We start from the raw sequence: 21,015 nt of genomic DNA, 5'->3' as shown, positions 1-21,015 counted from the left end.
GGCAGAGCCCCGGCCATGCGGCTGGAGAAATAAACATCTCTGAAACATCTATCAAGAATCAGCCCATAGGTATTTCTTTTCCACGGGCCTCGTTGTCTGATACGCGTGTTGCAGTATCCCTGCTGTAACACCCTGCCGAGCAAACTGCCACACCATGACCTGCCTGCCTGCCCTGGTCACGGTGCTCCTGGGCACAGTGCTCACTAGGGCTGCCTACTGTGGGAAGAGGGACTGGACACCAATTCTCCTGGCCTTGCAGATGCCAGGAAAGTAAGCCACTCTCATATGAGCTGCTGGCTCCTGGTGGGTCTCTGTGCTCCCCTGGGCTTCCCTGGGGTGAGGAACACCCCCCATGAGCCATGGTCCCCTGCTCTGCTGTAGGACACACCTGCACCGGAGCTGATCACCTCGGTGGATGTCATCTTTCAGTCCTATCATCAAGTCACTCATTTCCCTAAAACACTGGAGCATACCTCCTAAAATACATAATATGTGTAATTGCTCCATACACACCTTTAAAATATTATACCTTATTATCCCTATCACAACATAATCAGCATGTAAAATCAAACATTATTTTTGGATGAGGTAACTGTGGTTCTCTTGAGAGCACAACATCAATTTAGTTATTCCCTCTTGCACACAATTAAAATTCAACTATAGAACAGAAAGTATGAGATATTTAAATAAAAAAAGCTTCAATACTGAAAACCAAAAGCTCTTATTTGGAAGCCCAAATGCAGATTTTGGAATCTAAATTTTATAGAACACTGCACTATTTTCTACTGTTTAGCCTAGTACACTTCTATAATTTCATTATGAAATTACTGCTATTGCAAGAAAACACTGTTTATTATGGTACTTAGATCAAATTATACATAAGTAAACATTAATATTTTTCTTTTCAGTATGTTAAAAACCTTGTCATACCCCTTTAACATGCTGTTTAAGGAATGTTCCTAAAGACCAGAAATTATTTGCTATTACATCACTTTGGAATTAATTACTCCAAATAAATCTGTGCAAAGTGAAGGAAATAAGCAATTTATTTTATTTTTTTCAAAGTAATAAAATAAGAACTTGTACAAGGGTGCAAATCTAAACATACCTCACCCATCTAGAAACAGAATACTGACTTCAGACCTAGACAGTGAGATCTGACTGAATTTTTTCAATGACTTTGAAATTTTCAATAAAAATATTATTATTATTATCATTACTATTACTATTATATAAAGAACAACATACATAAAATTAGGTGATTCATTTACCTGGCTGTACCCCCTACTAAATTCAGATGGGTAAACCAGTTTTAAACTGATAGACATTGGCACTGATTCCCTTTATACAGACTAAATTTCCCTTTATACATTTTAGAATTTAACCTAATAACATTATTAAATCTCTAGGCTGAGCTTTGAAAAATCAGGTCATATATAAATCAAATTGTGCTTCAGAGATCACTGCTGCAACTCTGCCCTTTGCATTCAAAATGTTCAATCGGTCTTCAGCATTTTATAAGAAGAAAAAGTATTTTTACTTGGATAACATGAGAGCTGTTCTGATTATAGAGTTTTCTGGAATGCGTTGGATGAAAGAAGATTTTTATTTAAAAACATTAAGTTGTGGTATCTGGAAAAATGTGCATCATAGGCCAAAGTTATGACAGATGATTGCCTGCCTGTAAAAGCAGCCTCTCTATATGCCAAGAAGGGTTCCCTCTGAGCCTGGGTGAGACAGAGGGCATCAGCTTTCAGGTTCCCACTTTGAATTAAGCCTAGACCCAAAAACGTCTACTCTGTGGGTTAGATATGTTCCAAATCCAGCTTTGCCTTTCTTCGTACTATGGCTGGGCAAGGATACCCAAACTCTGCAGCTCACTGGCAATGGTGCCTACAAATATCTTCATTCCCAACAGCCCAGATGCTTGTGCTTGTGAACTGGAAAGCATAGGCCTGAGTAGTGTCACCATTAGATCTTTCAGACTCACTCCTTCATCAGTGAGAACAGATGCTTTAAGCCTGAGACACATCCAAACCAAATTGTCCACAGTTTTCATGAAAGCCTGTCAAGCTGTGGGCAGCCTGAACTTCCAAACCACCAAGCAAGGACTTTTGAGTTTCTGAGATGGATGCGAGGAATCTGCCCCAAGGTCACAGCCCTTGGAAAAGTGGCAGGCCCTGCTAGTTAAATGGTGATGCTCACAAGAATGACAGAGTGTGGCTCCAGGAGGACATGCTCCTTCAAAAACACCACGTGCTTGTGACAATGTTCCAAAAAAACATGTCACTTCTGGTGAACAGGAAGCCTCAGTATGTGATGAGGTCTAGTCCTTATGTGCTGCTTCCCACAAAGTACAGGCTCTCTTATGTCCTTTCACTGTGTACTTTTCTGAAGGCTTCTCTAAACACACTGAACATGCTCTTCACTCCTTGGACAAGGCATGGTCTTTCAGACTGGAGCTTATGTTCCCCAGACATAAGGATTAGAGCTCATGTGCAAGGACATGAACCCAACTGCTCACTCCTGGGTGCTTCTATGTATAAGGAAGACAGAATAGGGTATAGGCACAAACTGTAACACTTCAGTTTGGAGACACAAGATAAACTGGGTTGTTATGGTGGAAATGCAAAGAATCATTTCCAGTGAGCTCCTATGCCTCCATGAACCACCTGGAGCAGTTGTTTTCTCACACACAGCTTCAAAGTTCTTCAGTGAATAAACTGCTGTGCCGTACTGTTAAGGCTGCAATATGTCTATTAGCAGAAGATAATCTACCACCCCTAAGACACAATTGATTAACTTTCATTAAAGTCAGCGATGTCAACAATCATGTATGAAGTGGCTCATATCTGGCTCTGCATAGCAAATGAAAACACACTGAACTTTATTAAATATACTGCTAAAACACCGAAAGAGTAGTACTTTTTCATTCCGCTCTGGTTAAAATGAAATATAACCAGAAATCAGAAACAGAGTTGGAAAATAACTAGTATTGTTATATTTTTAGACAAATCTGAAAAATAATTCCTATACATGCAACTCACTGATGGTGCTTCTTCTATCCAAAACAATCATATCTTTACATACCTTCATGAAAGAAAACGCTACTTTAAAATTTAAAGAAACCAGCTATTTTACTGTAAGTATAAAAAATACGCTAAGGAATGGAAGGAAAAAAAACCCATGTTCAATAATTTCATTACATTCTAAGATGCCAAATCATCTGTGAGTGGTTTCTTTTTAGATGAAAAGAAATCAAAATATAGGACAGATGTTGGACAAACCACATTTGAGGTCTATCACACACTGGCATTTTTCAAATTATTTTGGCTCATCTATTGAATAAGGTGTATTTTGCTTGATTTTGAAAAGGGAAACATCAGGAAATATTTAAAGGCCAATTGCTGCCAATTAACTTTGATCAGCAAAAGTTGCATTTGAATCTTTTAGATTCTTTTGCCTGTCTGGAATAACACACTATTCTAAAATCTAGCAAAACAACAATGTGATGATTAATGTGTGTTGGCAGCCCCACCACAAGCTTGCTTAACAGCTGGATTTTAAATAAACAGCTGTCTTCACTATGATGGGAAAGAAATCTGACTGTTTTCATGTTTTTGTGTCATTAAAATATGATCAGAAATTGCTTTTTTCCCTTTTAAGATGAAACAGCCAGGCATTACAGTGACAGTCTCTTTCAGCAGTTTGGAGAGTTTTGGAACAATCTCACAACCATAGGCTGTGCAGGCTAAAAAAGCCCTTGGCAAGGCACCCACAGCTCCTCGCTGCACGCTGCAGGCAGAGGCACCCTGGCACAGAACACCCCGTGCCTGCCGAAGGCAGAGCAGCCCCAGGAACAGGCTGTGGACACACACAGCCCATACATCATTAATGATGTCCCTTGGAGCTAAGGTAACTCTTGCCCACAGTGGCATGTAAGCAAGAAATCTGTACCCAGCCATCAACTGTTTATAGAAGCTGAAGTTTAATATTTAATGGCCTGTGCAGACTATTGAATTCTGCACGTTTATAGATCCTTTCAGTGTATCCGCTTTTGAAACTTGTCTACTGTCATCATAAATGCTAAAACCTGTGAGGACAAAACTCTACCATTTAAACTGTAGGAACATTTGAAGGGCAGTGCAGACATTTAGTGTAGATATTATTATATATCCTAATGACTAAATGATACAGCTATTTTCTAAGCATTTCTGTATTGAAACTCTGCAAATAATTGTCAAACCATCTAACAGCACATAAAACCAGACAAATATTAAACATTAAATCATCTCTGTGTGTTTTAAAAGAATGAACACTTACTTCTAAATCGTTAAAGAATAGGTGTGTGTCCGCCAAATTGAAAATCATCTCTTCCATTCGGAGTCCAAGGGACACAGAAGTGGGAGGATCCTTAAAGAAGAAATTAAGCAAGTACACCATCAATACTGTGCCTAACATACATACCCAAATACAAACGGGAGGAACAGCTTTTCGTAAGATACTACTCATATTAAATGCAACATCTGCTTTGTCAGTTTCAGTTCAGTACCTGTCTCATCCTGTACTATGACTCTTACCAGTAACACTCAAAAATATGACTGTAACTCAACTGGCTCCAAGATTTTGCAGTGGGACTTCTGTGGTCACCCTCACGCATCCCTGGCACAGACTTTTTGTTCTCTGTTCACCTAAAACTTCTCCAGATTCTACAACTGTTCACAAGTTTTGTGATCAACCAGGGGTATGATAATGCTATTGTTACTCAAAATAAACTCTCACTGGTCACAAATGACAGGATTCAGTGCTGGGAATACCTAGTGACTTTAAAGCAAAGAACTACTTTTATTTGCAAATGGCAATTATATTTAAAACCACTCCTTGATTGTCCACAAAACCATGCTTTAATTATGCTTCCAGTTGGGCCCACCCATACAGATTGAACAAAACTATTGTTTGTTATTAATACATAACACACTTTAACTTCTCTACAGAAATTACCATAACAACTTATTCCTTACTGAGATAATAAACTCAAAAAGCATGTTCAGCATTGTGGTTACTAAATGCATTACAGATGTTTGTCTCGTTTTAATTTTTTTTGTGTTTTATATATATTTTCAATCTGGAAAAATGGAAAAGAGAGCCTAATAGATAAATTTGATATAGACTTTCTCATTTATAATGCACTATCCAAGTGCACAGGAGCATGAGTTTGAAAAAACATGTTATATTATCTCATAACACCCTCTATTACTAATGTTAGTTTGTTAGGAATTATATTTTAAATAGAACTGAAGAACTGACAACCCATATTTTACTTAAAATAAGCTAATATTCTAAACTTGATGACAAGACACAGTTAAAAAACAAAAGATGCAGTCCTTAGTTTCTTTTTCCACTCTCAATCAAATTAATAGGTGTTTCAACAGGATCTCTGAACTTTCAAACATTTTTCTGTAACTACTGGTTAAAAGCAAAATGAGTCAGTAGTAAAGAGCTGGAAAAGAATGTTGATTTGGCAGCCTGTTTGCCTTCTGGAAATGCCAAAATCCAAGAACTACTATCCAGAGAAAGAATTTTTGAAAATTAGAAGCAAAGCTACATCGAGCAGACAAAACATCTATTCTTGAATTCACATTCTTGAATATACATTAAGTTTTTTAAAATTTAAAAAAAAAATAGCCCTTATATATGGGGAAAAAAAATTGCATCATACTATTTTGATGAACTTTGCCCTTAAAAATAAGTCTTCTATTTAAACTGGCACAGTTAAAAAAAAAAAAAAAGAACATTTGGCTTCTTAATTCAAATGGAAAGACTTTAAAATATGAACAAAAGTATTCTGTCTCTCTGTTTTAGTATTTCTCTATTTGTAGACCTGTGCCTTCCTTTCCTTTTGTAGGCATGTGAGGTGGAAAGCAGGTGGTATTTTCTCTCTATCTATGCCTGAGGCTTCTTCTCCCTTTGACATTTCTGCTTATCTTTGTGCCCAGTTAGCATCTCATCATCCTACACAGCATCGGGCTTCTTTTTTTTAACAGACAAGGATTTCTGCTGACCCTGAGCACTAATAGAAGTCAGCCCACAGAAGCCTCTGCTCTAGCTATTAAAAGGAGTTACATGGCTAAAGGTCTAAGATGCAAATGAAGACCACTTGCTACCTCTTGATAGCAACTGCCAATGCAGCAAGGTAGAAATAATTCCCTTCTGAGCTTCCATCCATAAATAGGAACATCATTTTAAAAGCAGAATAAATGGGCAACAGAGCATGATAATGGTTATGAATCCATTTGACTAATCTTAAACAAATGGCTGCAAATATATATTTTATGTTTCAGTGTACACGACAGTTTTTCAACTTAAACATTTTTATCACATTCCTGAGTCTGTAAAAACAGATTTTTGTAAAGCTTTCTAACCATTTCACTCCAAGATATTTTTACATGGCAGAAATAAAACAGAATCGCTTTCTCTAAAGTAATAGTAAAATAATGTCATTTTTTAGATAATTTAATTAGGCAGAAAAAAATAAAGAAACTCATTGGCACCTACTGAAAGCATCAGATTAAGTAACACAAAAGCTAAAAGAAGAAACAAAATGGACTGCTTTTCAAAGAAACCTTAACTCCTAGATTAAACACAATCTTTTTGTATAGGAAGTTCCACTTAACACAAATCTATGTTAAACTGTGGTCTCAACACCTACATCTTTAAGAGAAGCAAAAACCTTATCTGCATTAGCGTTTTAAGCATCTGTATAGTCACAAACTTGCAACTGGTCTAATAAAAAGCACAAGAACCTTGGCTTAAAGCATCATAGTAGATCAAACTCTGCCATCAGATGTTACAGTGGGGGCTGTAAGCTTTAAAAAAAAGACAAGGCTAGAACAAGGTTCTGAAAAAATAATCCCACACCCAACCTGCTTTTGCAATTTTTGCAACTAATTGCTAACTAATTACTGTGAGGTGTCACACAATGAGTAGGAAAGCTAACAATCTCTTATTGTTGCCTGGGATTTGCAGGTTCAGTCAGTGTCTTTTCAGGTATGGTCAAAATCAGGTACAAATCTCTGAGGGAGGTACAGTTTAACTAAAGAAAAGAAATACCAATGTCAAACTGCTTAAGTAGGCCTTTTGTTTTGAATACTGGCATTGGAGCCAAAACATTGCCTGTATGTCATTTCTAAATTCTACCTACTTGATTTCTTTGTTTTGTGGAGAAACAAGAAGCTGAAAAACAGGAAAGTTCACTTTGGGTACAAGGCTTATTTTCCACTTAAGCCTACAGGTCACAAATGAAGGGTTAAGTGAAACCAGGCTTTGTTTTTCTCTATCTCTAAAGTATATTAAACCACAATAAAATAGCTTATAATTTAAAGGAAAATTCCTTTAAAACCTCTGCATATAACTGCTTTAACTGAGGATGGAAACATATGCAAAGACCACAGTATTTCTAGTGCCAATTCTGAGCTGTATTTTCACCTGCTCCAAGACCCTAAAGGGCTCCAAGTTTTTCCAAATTCCAAAACTTAATCAGCCCTAATGTCAATTAAAGTAACTGATAACTTTATATTTGATCAATATACATATTTTAAAAATGTACATATTAAAAAAATATCCAAAACCTAACAGAAATGTTTTGTTTCTTTTTCTTCTCTTCTGGAAGGATAAATCATATTCTTAGAGTTTCACACATTTCCCTTAAATTCACTAAATTCAAATCATTCTTAAATAAAAATGTAGTGCTTTATGAAGTAGTTTGTGCCATGACTGCACAAACTGAAAAACAAAGGTGTTATTTTGTTACAACAAAGCTGAAGGACAAAAGCAGGAGGCAAATAGAGCACAATAGCAGCAAAAGGAGAGCAGGTGATAAAAACAGATGAAAAAGTAAGAAGATAGAGAAAAGGGTGGCACAAGTAAGGAGGAATGAGGTAGAGAATTAGGCAAAGAAAATCAATCCCTTCAGCAGCAAGGCCGCACATCATTCATAGTCATTCACCTTGAAACTCACTCAGGCTTTATGAAAAGAGCTGAATGCCAAGTTGCCAAATCCCCTATTATTTAATTAGGACATTTTTGTTTATTTGAAGATCCAGCTTTTGTATTTTAATGATTATGTGATCAGCCTAGATTTAAGTTTTTAAAAGGGCATTTCTAGCCCTCACCACAGAGCAGAAATGTAAGAGAACATGATGTTAGATTGCTCATAAACCAGAATACAAGTGAAAAGAATAATAATTCCCGTCAACTTTTTTTTTTTCAGATTGACTTATGATCCAGATTTCTGATTTTAAAGGCCAGTAATCACAGACAAACACTCTTAAAAACATGCACCTTCTGCTGCCACAAATAAACCCTAAAATTCTCATATGACAGATACATGTTATATTATGTTTGTTTCGAACATTTGACACTTCCTCTAACATCCTTGGAAATGGCTAACTGCTGTCTGAAGCTGTCAATAACCCAAGAGAAACTCTGATTTGAATGAAATCTTAAGAAAACAAAACAAGAATTGCACAGTTTCATGACAGCATCTGAGAGCCAAAGACAGGCCTGTTGCTACCCCTCACCAAAAAGATTTAGTATTTATCCACAGCATAAGCACTAATGCCATCATTCCTCTCAACATCAACAATTGGTTGTTGTTTAGAAATGCAGGAATATTGTGCCAGATGCCACACAACCAGAGCCAGCAGCCGGGCAAAAGCTACACCTCAGCTAAACAGTGCCAACAGTGATGGAGCTGCAATCAGGAGTCAGCCCCCTCCTTGCAGCATATGTATTTATATCTCTGCAACTGAACACCAGCCACTTTCCTCAACTTCAACCATCCAGCAATAAAGTGTTTATGTTCAGGCCCCAATTAATGAATCCACTACAGGGAACTAGTAACAAATGGAAAAAATATGTTCACATTAGTACTTCTACATCAATGACTAATTACTTAGGCTTTTCCAGCACTATTCTGATGCCCAAAAGCCAGTGGTGAGTCTGTCATCAGTGAGCTTCTTTGTGAGCACTGGGATTTGTTCTCCTCATTCTGAATTGAATTGGCATAGATTTTGGGATGCCACACAAAAGCTGGTTTTAGTCTGAAAAATGGAAAATAACTTTTGGTAATATTTAATACTCTTCTATAATGCTTTTGTCCATACATATCCATACAATAATTGTTGAAACATTCAAGTTCTAGTTTCTTTTTACTACCTAAATATAAACTAACAATACCTAGGAAACCAAGGCTGCTGAATTAACCAAATATAAACTAACAACACCTAGGAAACCTAGGCTGCTTAATTAACTTGCTTTTCTGACATATAATGATAAAAACCTAATTATATTCCTCAAACAGGTACACTGTTATTACAGCAAACATTTCTGAAAACAAACCTTGCCTGAACAAGCAAGAAAGGTTGCAAAGTAGTACTTTAGATTTTTATAGAGCAAAAAGCTGTTGAGAGAAACTCAGAATCTGACCTAGGCACAGACAATTGGAGGTATCTTTGCCCTTCCCTCAGCTGGGTGTAGGGTAAAACCTTTTAGTGCTCAGCAGAAGGTTTACAAGAAGGCAGAGGCATTACATAAAGCCAGACAAAACTATGTAGTTGTTCTTTACATGTAGAAATTTTTAAGGTTAACAAAAATCACATTCCAGTTATAACTCGCATGAGGTGAACATAAAAGGCTATAGCAGATTTTGGCACAAGCTGAGATGTTAGCTTTCAAATACAATCCTGAAAAGAAGTCTGATCTCATAAGGACATTCCATTCATAAACTGTTCCTATTCACCTAAAATCATGTTTCCCTTCTGAGAATTACCAAGGAAACCCACTGTCTGTAGAACATGTTCATTAGTTCAGTTATGATTTATAGATTGTGCATAATAGAAAGAATTGACTCATAAGCAGACTTTCAAAAACATCAGTCAATATGTAGATTAAAAAAATGTAAGCTAAACAATTTTACACTAATCTGGCCATGTCCAAAAGTATTCTTCCTCTTGCCTTCTCAGTACAGAGCACAGCCAACTGGTCAAAAAAAACATTCCTGGAAGTTCTTAACTCTCTGAGGGGATGCAGACCTTTGCAGATTTTGATGATATCAGGAGGTTTCAGACAACCCTGTATCTACAAACCAAACCTCAAGTGGTCAAAGTATTACTCCCAACACTATTTCAATACGTACTGAATACAAGAGCTGAGTAACTGCAAAGAATGGACGTGAAACAGCTTGGTATTTTTTGTCTTGTAACACCTGTACCAGTTGGCCTCTAAAAATAACTAATGTTCTGGTATGCCTTGTGTATCAACCATAAACCAGCAAATATCACTGAACATTCCCATCAGTTTCTTGACACTTACCCTTCCGTATCTGTTAGCGTAGGACCCTGTAAGCAAGGAATGGAAAATGATGATTGTCTCATCCAAATCCCAAATGAATACTCTCTGTAAAAAGAGAATCAAATCAACGTGTTCCTCTGTGAAGCTAACACTTGAAATGGAAAGTTAAAATTTGAATCACTAAGCACACAAATGGGAAAATTGTATTGAAATGGTTGCATATCAAAACCATAGTTTCCTTGCCATTTATTTTCAAAACTAACCAGTTTTTTTTCAGTGGGTAGGGTAGTACAATCTGTTGGCTTTTTATTACAATTGCTATTATAGCAAATCCTTCTATTAGAATAGAATTAGAGTATTGTCAAATATACACAGAAAATGAGATTGTACAATGTAATTTTTGAAGTTTGATGTGAGATAGAAACGGAAATAAAGAGAAGCATCTGAAAATTAAATCCTTGGGGTTAGAATTCTGTATTTCTGCAAGTCTTACAAAACAAAATTCATATAACTACTCTTGAACATTACCTCTAAAACCAAAACAAAGTAGACTGCAGCTAAGCACTTAAATCCCCTTAATTTAGGCTAATTTTAATGCATTTTAGGCACCTGAAGAACAAAAACTATGAACTTGGATGATGTATGTATAAAACTTATGGCATCAGTAAATAATTCTTTTGCTTAGAGACAATGAAAAATATGTGTTTTAAATTTGTCCTTTGACCACACACAAAATGATATCTTAATGAAAAATAAAGTGTTCAAATACAAGTATTTTAAATCCTGGTGAGGTTGTATTTCCTATGATGACAAATGGGGTAAGCTTTTGGAAAGGAAAAGTAATGCAGTGTGGACACTCATAGCTGTGGTGTGTCATTGGAGATGTGTTCTCAGCATAAACTACGGGCCACTGGGAGGAATGTGAACACAGCATGAGAGAACAAACCCCACTATTGTGCTAGAAGTGTCTCCTGTCCAAATGCAAACCTTTCTTTGACTTGGGAAAAGCTTGCTCCTTTTTTTTCTTTTTTCTTGGTTGCTTTTTTGTTTTGTTTTGTTTGTTTGCTTTGGTTTGTTTGTTTGCTTTGGTTTGTGTGTTTGCTTTGTTTAATCAAAATGAGAAAGAAACACCCAGTATTCACCCAGGGTTTTTTTCTGAGGAAATAGGAGCTCATCCTGAAGAAGGTTCTTTAGAAGAAAAATCCAATTTTCTATGAAAATACTGTTAAAAAAAAGAGACCTTCAATGCCACTTTATTTTTGATGCGCAAATAACACTTCTCTGTGAAAAATAATGACAAAAATAAAGTCTGTAACAGGACAAAGACATTTTATATAAAGTACCTCCAGGTCAGAGTCAGGTGGTGGTGAAGGATTATTGTTTCTTCTGCCACGTCCACGTGATTTCCCATCTGAGCTACGACGCAATCTATCCGAATCTGAATCTTTAATGGGGGTGGATGGACTGTGGATTGTACTGTATTCTGTTGTAGTAAAGAAAGGACACTTTTTACCTTTTGGTTCAATATTCAAAATGTTCAACTTACTTGCTTACACCAAACCCAGTCCTAACTAAAGTAATTAAATGTAAAATGGTAAGTGGTAATATTGATTCATAAATAATTCAGTCTAGCTCAAGTTATATGTAAAAACAGAGGGATAAACTATTTCAGTAAACACATATAAAAGACTTAGTAGAAAAAAAAATCTTAATTCCTTCAATTATTACAAGACTAAACAAACAATTTTAAGGGATACCAGCTTTTCATAAAACAACATTAATTTAACTCTAGCTCTTCAAACTTAAATACTTTAAATGCTTTAAAATAACAGTTACGGTGATGGGTAAGAAAAATCCAACCAGGTGTGAAAAAAAATTCAAACATATAGAAATTGAAAAATTTTCCAAATTGCCTGGTTGCAGACACTTTTAGATTGCTACATTTGAGACAGAAGAACAGAATTATTCCTAAATATAGCATAAACAAGAGTATTTATTTTCCTAAATAATTTAAATAATTGAGTGCTAAATATGCATCAACTGTAAAGATGAAATTTCTAGTATTTTTCAAAGGCCTAGTCAACACCGAACATTTCCAGTGAGTACCTTCAAGATAGGATAAAAATCCTTACAAACATTATTGCATGCTAATTATTATGCTTCAGCAACATTTTTTAATAAGAATATTTACTGTTACTGAACAGGTGAAAAAAAGAATGATGATTCATGTAGTTAAAAACAAGAGTTTTTTTGAAAACATGCTAGTTTGAAGATATTTTGCTACTCTTAACATCCATAGATTTTATCACAGTGAATGCTTGTACATTAACAAAGCAGAGATCCAGCATCAATTACCTTCCCATTAATTCAATTAGCAGTACCATAGTCCTCAGAAACACAACAACACATTTTAAAATCTCTTTTGGGAACTTCCTTTCATAGTCTGAAGGTCACAAATACTTTTATTTTGATGGTCACCATGATTTCTTTTCTTTTTCCTAAAAACACTACTTTAGTGAAGGCTGCTGCAGTTTTTATGTTTCTCAATTTTACTGCTCAGTTAATATTAACTACTCTTTAGAGTCCAGTAGATATAAAATTTTTCATTTTAATCTGCCTAGACTGTGGCATTCCAGCTTGAACAGACAGGTATACTTCTCACACAGGGGATTCTCTCTCCTAGGAAAACATCCTGCTGAGGTCAAAGGTTAGATTAAGGAGGAGACTCTGGACATCTGTGTAACACCACATATGCACAATTACTCAAAATAATAACAGTTGCTTGTGCTGAATGAAAGGAAAAGGTCTTGAAATTCTCATGCTCAGCCTTCAAAACTACACTTACTGAGAATTAGCATATCTTATATATTTCACATTATGTATTCACCTAAGTATTTCAGGCTACATCAAACAAAGCAGAACAAGTTAAGATGTAACTCAAGGTTAAGCACCGAATCTTCTGAAGACATCTGACCTTTACTAAAAGAGTGATTCTGTATGTGTCAAACAACAAAAATTATCCAGCCACGTCTATCTACACATCCCAATAATATTTTTTTTTTCTTATGACAATGCACACTTCAGAATATTTATTTTAATGATTTAAACTTTGAATGCTGACTGCTCTTTCACCTACTGCATTTAACCATAAATAAGAAACAGTAACAAATAGTACCAATTTCCCAATTAATTTTTCTGCTATACATTAATAAAATCTTTAATAAAAAGAAAAGAGAAAGAAAACAATGCACAAAAGTCTTAAAATAAATTATAACCCTGTAAAAGGAACAGACCAGAATTTCTTCAACAGGTATACTGACCAATGATGTTCTAAATAAGTACTCTAAAATTTAGGTGTAATGAAAAACTGCATTTCCTATTGACTAATTTAAATTAGGCTGCTTTTGGTCTCTGTCACTGTTCTTAGGAGTGCGTCTTTAGTTCCCAGTTTTAAAAATCTTTCTCACAGTCATGCTATGCCTAAAAGTTTCAAGTATTAAACTTGCAGGAGTAATAATAAAAAAAATAGGGGACAGTTAAGATGGAAAGAGTAGAAACAAAACTTCATGACAAATAAACAAACAAGCAAATCTAAACGAGTGAGCACACAGAGCAGAGCATGGTGGGGGCAGGGAAGAAAGTCTGTTTGTAAGAGCCATCCAGCTTTCCATCTTTGCAAGCACCTTTCACTAATAAATACTGCATCCAAAATTTCAGACTAAGGGCTGCAAGTTTGAGTGGAGGCTCATTTCCATTTCCCCTTCACAGGTAATCTGTCTGGATGCACCAGATCCTCACCTGACAGAAAGGCTCCCACCCTTGCCTCAGGACCCCTTCTTGGGACCACTGTACCTCCATCATTCCCATAAAAGATTTGTCTGTCCTGCTTTTACAGATCTCTCCAGGAAATCTACTCTGCTGCTTGGACAGCTGTGTCATTAGAACATACAACTTCAGCATTCATTACAGCAGTAGAAGTTTAATCAGTGAAATCAGAGGCAAAATCATTCTATTCATTGTATCTGCATGCATTTGAAGACTGTTCACAGATCCTCTTTGTTGTTATGTTAATCTTTTCCTGTCAATCTTCTTTGCTAGGCTCTGACTGTCATTTTCTACAGTCTCGCCAAACTGGACAAAATAATGCAAAGCAATGTCAAGCAAATCTTGACTTCCTGAATGCAGGCTACCCTCCCCTGGATACCACTTGGCATGAAAAAATTTGCATTTTCTACAATATTTTCCATAAATGCTAGATTCATCATTCCTAGATCATCTTCTGAGGAAGAGGTGACATTGAACTGGTTGTTTCTCAAAGACCTGGCCAAATCTTGCACATGAACTGAATAAGCAACACTGCAAATACCTGCAGCTTCCAAGTCTACTCAGGAGATCAGTGTGTTACAAACAGTGTGACAGATGGCAGTAACCCATGGGGAGAAAACCTGACATTGTGTACAAGAAACTTATTCCATGTATGTAAAGGGAAACCTCCACGTGCACGGACAGCTCACTGTCCAATGGTTGCTCTCGGGGCCTCATAAGGAAACCCAGTTAAAGAATACAGTGTCCAGCTGAGCCCTGAGCCCCCACAAGCCCAAGCCCTGACAAATTCTGGAGAAAGAAAAACAACAGCGGCTGAGGGTACTCTGTGTGCCACTAATATGTGGAGTACTGAGAGTGGTCCGTGGGGAAAGGTAGAGCCTGGAAGAAGCTGCCAACATTCCCCATCCCACATTTGTGCAGTTCATCATTCCTGCCTAAATGTATACCTCACACCTGCTCCTATTCAGATCACATCTCCATTTTTTGAGTTCTCATCCCGTCTCCAAAGACCTCACAGCCCCTCTCAGCATGGTGTCATCTACATATTTAATAGACAAACACATTCTGTTCCGTCACCTAAATGATTAATGAAAATGTGGTCTGGTGCTAGGCCTAAGGCAGACATTGAAGAATGTTGCTGTAGCCATCCTTCTATTTTAACAGCAAGCTCTCACTCCAGAGTTCTCTCTGGACATGATTTCCTAAACAGCTTTTTATCCTTCTGCTGTAATTTCTGCCAAACTTCTTTAGCCTAGTTTGCTTTTAAGACTGTTAAGTGAAAAGGTTTAACTGCCAGGGCATCAAAAGACTTGCTGAAGTCAATTTACATGGCTACAAACCATGTTATCATAATACTCATTACCCTATAATCACTGGTAAGTGATTTGTTCAACTTCAGCTGACTTCATGGTACCAGCCATACTTTAGTATTAGCCAAGTGAAATGATGATGTTTCTAAAGCATTGAGTTCAATTTTATCCTGTTCTTGAGCATCATAAACACAAATGCAGGAGAAAACCCTGCCCTCCACATAATCATGAGCAGGGAAGGGGATGAGGATCAGATCCATTGCCTGTCCAACACTAAAGCAAGATCACCAAAGGGAGCTGGCAGCAGCCTGGTTAAATACAAGGAGTTCAGATAAAAGCTACGAGCTTTGTGGCACATTTTGCCAAAACAACCCCATGCCAGACTCCCAAAATATTACAAGGGCTCGAGAGGACCCTGGAAGTGAAGCATTCAGGGATGCTACAGGTGCACCACATTAGCAAAGTCAGATCTGTGGGACCAGGCAAGGGGTGGCAACTATATCAGGCTCCGATATCTGTTTCTGAGAGGTTATTTCAGTGCAAGTGCATCCTGATCTAGTCTCCTGGGCATCCTCAGTAGGGGCTGGAGGAATTAGGAACTGTCCTGGAGAACATCTTTCAGGTTAGCTTTGACTGGAAAGACCCCATTTGGGTGCCCTAGGACTGCTCTGCTGAGCCAAAGCTTCACATCAAAACAGACCCTACTCAAAATTAAAATGCTAATGCAGGCACACCCTAAACACACAAACAATAGCAGGTCTGGAAATCCCCTGAGACAAAAATATCTGGAATCTGGAGAAGTGCTTAGGGCAAGTCTTACACAAGCCTAGCCTGTGCTCGCTGCTCCCAAGGTGCCTGCTGATGGCCCCTGGGGCAGGCAGGGCATGGCCTGGTGGATCCATCTGTCTGGACCACTACAGCCATCTCTCTGTGTTGCACATGCCTTCACAAAATTGTATGAATAATGTAGCAACAGTTATTCTTCTGCATCCATGGACATACACATCATTTTAGACCTCCCTGCTACAGCAGCTCTCTGTACTTTGCCCCAGACAGACACTAAACATCATAGCTTATTTCTTCTTCACACACTCAAGAGTCCCCTCTTCCAAACCTTGGATAAATGTAAAAGACCCACTCTTGACTTTTACAGTCAGTAAGAAAAAACCATTTTCAACCCAGATTCTATAAATGTCTTATTTTCCAGGTGTGACCAGTACTCCCCTGCCTCTGACCTGGTAGCAACCCCTGTAGTATATGGTGGCATCAAGCCTGACAGAAAAAGTAACTGTGAGGAATGAAGTATGTTGACATCCTGGCTTAACTAAAATAAATGAACCATACTGTATCAGACTTTCCTCTATGCTTCAAGGCACTGTATAACTGCAACTTGACATAAGAGTTCATAAGCTTATACTTCCCTTTATACATCACTCTGGGCAGTGTTGATGGTTTTGTCACACAGGACAATTTTCCATCAACTCAAAAATAAAAATACCTTGATTACTTATGAACAGATAATACAGCTGCAGAGATAGCATTTACAACACCATATTCTGTAATTCATTTCTGATTGTTGTGGAAATCCCCCCTAAGTAATTGCTGCATTTTCTTACTGTTGATTTTGATGTACAGCAATAGTGCACAGTGACAAATCTGGGGAAAACTGGCTATGCCAGAAAGCCCAAAATCAAGTCTGTCTCTAAGTAAATCCAGCTGGTGAGTGTGTGGGTAGAGCTTTTGCTGTTGACAAAGGCATTGCAAATTTTGTCAGACTTTTTCCCCACTACACTGAAAGGTTATGCAAAAAAAGAGTAAACATACATTATCAAAGTAATCATATCTCATGTCACAATGTAAATTACAGGGATGAGGTGGGTCTAGGGTAATTAGTACAGTCAAATGTCTCTGCAAGTAGGTATGTACAAAAATTTTCCATTTAGATTGTGACCAGATTAATGGCTTCCCCTTAAATCTTATACTTAATTTTGCCAGTGTTATTTCAACTCCTGTGCATCCAAATAAAAATATAAGATTCAAGTAATTTGAATATGTCAGTCTCACGCTATGATTTTCTTACTTTTGCATAATTAAAGTTTCCTTTTGCATAAATAAAACTAAACACAAATTCCATGAGCACGTATACAAACTTCTACTTGCATACAACTGGAACAGGATTAAACAATGCAGTAAAATCACATGTATTTGTGGATTTTCTTTTCTTACTTGCCTATAAAAAAAGATAGTACTGTATTAGTAGTAAGTAAAAGCACTAAGTATTGCAAGAAATACAATAATGCCTGCTGGCAGGAACACAGAAGTACATCTCTAGTGCTGTTTTGACAAAATGTCAAAATCCTCACTTGAAAAACAAATTTAATGTTTGTATATTGAGAATTAAGAGCATGCTATTATAAACTTGACAGAACCTCTCACCAGTCTGTTAAAAATAGTGGCAAAAATGACTATTTATTTCAAAGCTTGGTTGAAGTTTTGATTTAGGATTGCGTATTTAAAATAATGACAAAATATCATGTATAACAGTATTTATAAACTATATATGGCCACAACCTAAAGTGGTCCAGATTTTTTTTCTCTTTCTTTCTTTGTAGAAGAAAAAAAGTGAAGTAATGGGCCAGTAGTATCTGTATCTGTTGTAGTTATTTCTCCCTTACTCATTAATTCCATTTTCAAACAATTTGAAGTCATTGTTACTTTTAATCCCACCAAAATCAAAGATCAACATCCCAGGAGAACAACCATCATCAGAAAAGCATAACCAGTACTGTCCCTTGTCATTCATTATTGTATCCAATTTAATTTCTGTTTTTACAGAATTTTCCGTGACTTTCCTTCCTTATATAAATATATCCTCTAGGTTTGCTCTTCATTTATATTTACAAAAAAGAACAAACATTAGAGTACCAGAAATGTACTGTGAATATAGCTGCGTTTCTTTCCATTCAGGTATTAGTGAAAAGTTGCCTACATAAACGATTTGCTCTGTTTCACTTTTCTGTCTCTAATTTATTGTTATGAAACACGATAAGAAGAAACCAAAAGTTGATTTCCCTTTTGCAATACTAAATGTGATATAGTACTCAAGGAAAAAGAAGTTTAGTCTTTAAGAGCAAAATAGTGACCCATGTCTGAGACCAAATTTTGTTGGCTTGCACAGCCCTTGTGAGGTTTTTAATCTGCATTGTGAAGTATGTGAGTAATATGAAAAAACCCCAAACCTTCCAGTAATATATTAAACATACTTATTACAGAAACCAAGGAAAATGAAGGAGATTGAATCTCAAGAACAATGCAAGTCTCTCTTGTCAGAAACACTGTTTAATAAATTATAAATACATCATCATATGAAATAGAAGGATAAATTCATCATTCCTGACCGAATTAAAAAAAAAATTGCACAAATCAAGAATTTTTTATTACCAGCGGTGATGATGGAGTCGAAATATTGCAAGAGAAATTATTACAGCTTTAGAAAAGGTAGTCTTTTTTTATATTAGCTCCTAGAAATACATGTTATGAATGTTACTCTAAGTATTTTTGAGCATCAGGGTAGGCATAGGATGGGGGCGTAACTTCATTTGTCTAGGGTAAGTTTCAACATTGGCAAACAGCTGGAAACTAAGTAAGAAAGCATAAAAAGGACAGACATACACATAGCACTAATTCATCCACTGTCTCCAGTGATCTTGTGCATCAAGAATTTCTTGTTGTCTGTGTAAATCTAATATTTGAGCTTGTCAAAGTTATGCTTGAACTGGCATAAACTTTTTACATCCACAACATCCTGCGTGAAACACAAAGAAATACTGCTTTTGTTCACTCTGAACCTATTTCAATGAATTTGAATATTGGAAGGGAGAACAAATATTTAATTATTTATCTAGTTCTATTCTCTTTTATAATTTATTTACTATTACTTCTCTTGATACTACAGCTTAGACAAAAAATCAGCAACTTTCTGATTATGTCACTAATAAAAATACAGGCTTTTGTTCACAAGAAAATAACATTAATTTGTATATCTGATTTATGGAGACAAAGTCTATAAACCTCTGTGCAAAGAATAGTTTTGTCCTGACTGTGGTACAAGAAAGTTTCAAATCCTGTAAGCAAAGAGAAAGAAGAAACACTGCACATGGAAAATCTCAGGTTCTTCTGCAAGAATCCCCACATGTTCTGGATTGCATGGCAAGAAACTTTCAAATTTAACTAGTAACTGAAGGAAACCACAAAAGGATTATTTTATATTTAGACAAGGAAATAAATATATTTCAAGTGAAATTATCTGAGATTTCTGAGTCTGCAAAACTCTACTAAAAACGTCACAAGAGCACATAATTACTTTCTCCCTTTCACATTTTTCTTACCAGACTCTTCTGTTTCACTTATTGGCCCAAATTCATAGAAACCACCTATGTCTGTCAAATTATTCTGGTGCCTCTGTAAAGTCTGAAAGCTGCTCTGTGCTTGTCCTGGCATAGTTCATAACCACACAGATTGCATGTTTTTTTTAAATACAGAAGATGTCTAAGGATAGACAGCTGCAATTCAGCAGCTGGAGCCCATCCTACTAAATGTGATGGCTCTGCACTGCTCCCCACCATCCCTCATATCAAACATTCCAGTTGTGGTAAAGAATCAGCAGCCTAACTTGAGCAGATGTGGCAAAACAGCCTACAGAAATTTTACTAATTGCAATAATAATTTGTTTAATTTTCTCTTTTGTTCTGTGTTTTTGACCCAACCATGAATTTCCATCTGTTGAATACACCTTTCACTTGTACCCACTCCATCAGCATTCCCTTCCTACATGCTGATCCCTCTTTTCTTTGACTCCAGACTTGCTTTGTCTTCCAAGTAGACTGTGTGTGAGCTCAACGGAGGGTTTGCAATAAACCTCAGCAAGAAAAAAGTAAAATCATTTACACTGTCTAAGGAGAAATGGCAAGCGCAGCACTGGATTCACTGACGGGTCCTTGCTTCCCTTCTACCAGTGTTGCTTTATGAGGCAGCAAAAGATTCTCACCTAATTTCTCTTTACTTAGCCAACACTGGTATGTCAGGCACTTTAAACTGCTCTCATAGCACTGGAGAGGCTTTGGCATCTCAGGATTAAGACTGTCGTTAAACTGAACTCTAATTAGAAGTGTTCATCTCTCTCCACTCAACACAGAAAGAGCCTAAATGGGCTTGATCCTAACTTAGCTGCATAAAGACAACAACTGCATGAAGAAAAATGGAGAAATCTGGGTCTAGCCCTATACCTTCTGCTGACTGCAACCACACTGATGGAGATGGCTTTCATCGGCTCCTTCTGAGAGAGCGGCCCGCAGCAGGTACCTTCCTAAATGTGCCCCTGCCTCTGGTAGAGGCAGCCAGCCCCATGATAACCCCATAGCTACATTAAAAGTTGTTATTTGCAAACTTTTAGAAAGAACATTTTCAGAACTGTTAAATCAGTAACATTAATGTTTTGGGAAAAGAAATGGCAGTCCCCGGAATGCCAGAG

The 21,015-nt window shown here is 36.8% G+C and overlaps 1 protein-coding gene across 9 annotated transcripts in view; it reads right to left on the bottom strand.

Moving 5' to 3' along the window:
* EYA1 (EYA transcriptional coactivator and phosphatase 1) overlaps window positions 1-21,015 on the bottom strand; it is a 150,673-nt gene that overhangs the window by 37,687 nt on the left and 91,971 nt on the right. For all 9 annotated transcript variants that reach the window (XM_017731226.1, XM_017731228.1, XM_017731227.1 and 6 more), the window contains 3 exons: window positions 11,694-11,833; window positions 10,372-10,455; window positions 4,324-4,413 (listed from right to left, as the gene is read on the bottom strand). In XM_017731226.1, coding sequence (XP_017586715.1) covers window positions 4,324-4,413; window positions 10,372-10,455; window positions 11,694-11,833 — 314 coding nt within the window. The remainder of the gene's footprint in view (window positions 1-4,323; window positions 4,414-10,371; window positions 10,456-11,693; window positions 11,834-21,015) is intronic.

The sequence above is a fragment of the Corvus brachyrhynchos genome, unplaced genomic scaffold (genome assembly GCF_000691975.1).
Source record: "Corvus brachyrhynchos isolate BGI_N302 unplaced genomic scaffold, ASM69197v1 scaffold633, whole genome shotgun sequence".
Taxonomy (NCBI): domain Eukaryota; kingdom Metazoa; phylum Chordata; class Aves; order Passeriformes; family Corvidae; genus Corvus; species Corvus brachyrhynchos.
This window is presented reverse-complemented; position numbering and strand designations above follow the sequence as displayed.